The sequence below is a fragment of the Coregonus clupeaformis genome, chromosome 23 (assembly GCF_020615455.1).
Source record: "Coregonus clupeaformis isolate EN_2021a chromosome 23, ASM2061545v1, whole genome shotgun sequence".
In the NCBI taxonomy this organism is placed as follows: domain Eukaryota; kingdom Metazoa; phylum Chordata; class Actinopteri; order Salmoniformes; family Salmonidae; genus Coregonus; species Coregonus clupeaformis.
In genome coordinates, this window is record NC_059214.1 from 34,023,955 (window position 1) to 34,028,062 (window position 4,108).

The window sequence follows — 4,108 nt, forward strand, 5'->3', positions numbered from 1 at the left end:
GTCTTGAATACAAAGCATTATGTTTGGTGTAAATCCAACACAACACATCACTGAGTACCACTCTTCACGTTTTCAAGCATGGTGGTGGCTGCATCATGTTATAGGTATGCTTGTGTAACGGTCTGAAATGGCTAGCTAGTTAGCGGTGTGCGCTAGTAGCGTTTCAATCGGTGACGTCACTCGCTCTGAGACCTTGAAGTAGTTGTTTCCCTTGCTCTGCAAGGGCCACGGCTTTTGTGGAGCGATGGGTAACGGTGCTTCGAGGGTGACTGTTGTCGATGTGTGCAGAAGGTCCCTGGTTCAAGCCCAGATAGGGGCGAGGAGAAGGACAGAAGCAAAACGGTTACACTTGTCATCGTCAAGGACTAGGGAGTTTTCATGATAAAAAGAAACGGAATAGAGCTAAGCACAGGCAAAATCTTTCAGGAAAACTTGGTTCAGTCTACTTTCCAACAGACACTGGGAGACAAATTCACATTTCAGCAGGACAATTACCTAAAACACAAGGCCAAATACACACAGGAGTTACCAAGACGACATTGAACGTTCATGAGTGGCCTAGTTACAGTTTTGACTTAAATCGGCTTGAAAATCTATGGCAAGACTTGAAAATGGCTGTCTAGCAATGATCAACAACCAACTTGACAGAACTTGAATAATTTTTTAAAGAATAAGGAGCAAATATTGTACAATCCAGGTGTGGAAAGCTCGTCGAGACTTATCCAGAAAGACTCACAGCTGTAACCGCTGCCAAATGTGATTTTAACATGTAGATACATTAGTGTTTTATTTTCCATTATTAAACAAAACATTTTTTAAGGTTTCTTCCACTTTGACATTACAGAGTATTTTCAGTACATCATTGACAAAAAAAGTACATTTAAATCCATATTAATCCCACAATGTAACACAACAACATGTGGAAAAAATCAAGAGGTGTGAATACTTTCTGAAGGCACTGTAGATGTCTTCTCTCAAATAAGTAGAAATAAGGGGGAGAGAATTCCCTGTCAACATTTCAATAATGGGGTTTAAGTGTTAGTGATGCTCTCTATGACCTTAAACCAATTCCATATGTCAGTTTAGAACCCCCCTAGACTTTTAAGAATTAGTGACGCTCTCTGATCCAATATTCTGGTAGGTGCAGAGGATTTATAATTCATACATAAAGATGGAATGATTATTGTTGCAGTCTTAATCTAAATTGCAACAGGCTTTGCCCTCAACTTCTTACGTCAGCGCCGCTCTACTCCCCTCTGTTGTTGCAGACGGGCAGAAATCGCTCGAAGCTTTCTCTATTCAGCTCGGAGATCCAGCGCGTGTTCAGCCATGCCAAAACGAATACTTCCCCTGTCAACTCTGTGAAGCGTAGTGATACTGGCACAGCGTTAAGCGCCCCAAGGTGAACTAATCTTAAGGTTACAACACATTTGTTGTTTTCATTTTTTTTATTTTATTCCTGGAATAGAGTGATTCCTTTTTAGTGCACTCGCTTTGTCTGCATTGCATTTTAGCGCACTCACAACCTTTCACCATTACTTCCCAAAGCAAAACAGACTTTTTAGCGCTTGCTTCTCGGACTCTCCAGAGGAAGCGTGTCGTTGCTGCTGTGGTTGGCATCGTCATGGTGTTAGCGCTTATCATAGCGATACCGCTGCTGGTCCAAGCATCCAAGACGGATGCACACTACGAGATGATGGGCACCTGTCGGATGATATGTGATCCATACAACCCCAAACCCAGCGCCAATGCTCTGGAAGTCATGCAGGACCTGAGCGCCATCCCATCCCCGGCGTTCTCGCATGGGACTAAAGGCGATCCGGGTCGGCCGGGGAAACCCGGACCGAGAGGTCCGCCAGGCGAACCGGGTCCACCCGGTCCAAGAGGACCGCCGGGGGACAGGGGGAACTCAGGGAAACCGGCTTTTCCCGGCCTTACCACGGGGGAGTCGGCTAAGGGGACTGTGAGTAGTGCCAGGACAAAGAATGGCGAGGACCGAGACTCCGCAATTGGCGGCACAAAAATCGCATTTTACTTGGGTCTGAAAAACCCCCACGAGGGATACGAGGTGCTAAGGTTCGACGACGTGGTGACAAACCTGGGGAACCATTACGACCCGTCTACCGGCAAGTTCACGTGTCAAGTGTCCGGGATCTACTACTTTACATACCATGTGTTAATGCGCGGAGGCGACGGGACCAGCATGTGGGCAGATTTGTGCAAAAACGGACAGGTAGGCTATACCTTATATTACGCAATTATATTTCCTCTTATGCAAAGTCAACATGATATGCTATACACTTCTGTAATTGAAGGAGAGCGGCCACATCCACTGTGCATTGACCCAGATTGATCTTGGATAGTTATTACGCGCAGAAAGCGCTTGTCTCTCCAAAACGGCATCTGCTCCGTGCACTTAATCTCACTCAGTGAGTTCAGTCAGTGAATTAATAGGCTTATGCCACTTTATTTGCCAGCAAAGACAAACTAATCGCTCGGTGGTTTTAACAAGACCTTTGTCGTCTACTGTAGCGGTCAGCCCTACCCTGGTCAGCCACCTGGAGCGGTTTGAGCTGTGTAGCCTATACACATTGCCAACATAAACAAACAAGAAATCCTTTATTAGTTTGGTAGGTTCAAAGTGGTGAATCTATAATGTTTTAGCATTGGGTCAAGGGTGGGCACGAGTCAGTCAGTAGCCTATTAATTAATGTTGCAAAGTCCTTCACTACTCTAATAATGTATCTTATCCGCAGGTCCGCGCCAGTGCGATAGCCCAAGACGCAGACCAGAACTATGACTACGCCAGCAACAGTGTAGTGCTTCATCTAGACTCCGGGGACGAGATCTACATCAAGCTGGACGGAGGCAAGGCGCATGGGGGAAACAACAACAAGTACAGCACGTTTTCCGGTTTCATTTTGTATCCGGACTAAACCTAGACATGCAGGGATGTGAACTACATTATTAGACTCTATCATACCTAGAGCAAGATGCCCGTTGTCCGGGCGCCCCTGTAAGCGGCTGTGCGTCATTTGTTTGTATTTGTGGGGTTTGGGGAGCCAAGATATGCCATCCGCCCGTATACAGAAGACATTTCCGTGTGATGTGGTATATATTTGCTTGAAAATCTGTCTGTTTCCACTCAAGATATATAGCCTATTAAGATATATATGTATCAAAAATAAGCAACAAAGATGAAAGTAAGGAGTCAGATGTCATATTTATTGTTCCACCAATGTCCGTATGTTACAAAAATGTTTTATGTCTTATAGTAGCTTATTCCAGTACACTACGTCCATTGAAAATAAGTATTTCAATAAATTATGTTTTCTATTATGTCAGTTTATTTGTGGAATTTGTTGTCATGTTTAAGATCACATTCATTCTTCAAATAGATTGTAGATTAGATATATAATTTTAACCATAAATGAACCATCCTCCCAATAGATTTAGCCTAGAATGTGTGGCCTAATACATGTTTTTAATGGGGCGTTAGCTAAGAATGGCATTGCGCTGCGTTTTTGTCTGACTGTCTGGAGCTGTACTCCACTCCACATCCTGTATTCTTGTCTCACTCCTCCAGTCTCCATCCAGGGGTGTCACTGCCGGTGTCACTGTCGGTGTTTGTGGCGGGGACGGTTGGAGATGGATGTCCTACGGGGCACAGACTAAGGCCTGCATGGTTTAATTTACCTCGACACTGATCTATTCACGCCCCATTAATATTGGAGGGACGTGGGTCTAAGCACCTCATGTTCTACGAAGATGTCTGGGACAACAGCTTAGAAATCATACTCCATTATGGTACCCGTCCATATACTGAACAGATAGCATAACAGACCTGATGGCTCATGAGACTCCGCCTGCATGTTAATCCTGTATTAAGATCTTTAAAGCATACCCCCTCACAACCATTGTGTAAATATGTTATTCATCAAGCACCTTGTTTTTAGTTTCTGCTTGCACTTGGCTTTTAATACCGTTATTGTTTGCACAAATATTTTTTTATATGTTTGCCTGTGTTTTTTTCGCAGGTTGGCATTTATTGTCATGAATCTTGCCCTGGAGGCAGCTCTGCAGAGTGGTCAAAAGGTGGCACAGCCAC

General features: G+C 44.3%; 1 protein-coding gene across 1 annotated transcript; it reads left to right on the forward strand.

Annotated features, from left to right (window-relative positions):
* Positions 1-1,249: 1,249 nt before the first annotated feature.
* On the forward strand, positions 1,250-3,294 carry LOC121536294 (complement C1q-like protein 2). Its single transcript, XM_041843559.2, has 2 exons — positions 1,250-2,233; positions 2,757-3,294. Exons 1-2 carry the CDS (start codon positions 1,625-1,627, stop codon positions 2,934-2,936), a joined length of 789 nt encoding a protein of 262 aa, XP_041699493.2. The 5' UTR covers positions 1,250-1,624; the 3' UTR covers positions 2,937-3,294.
* The last annotated feature ends 814 nt before the right edge of the window (positions 3,295-4,108 follow it).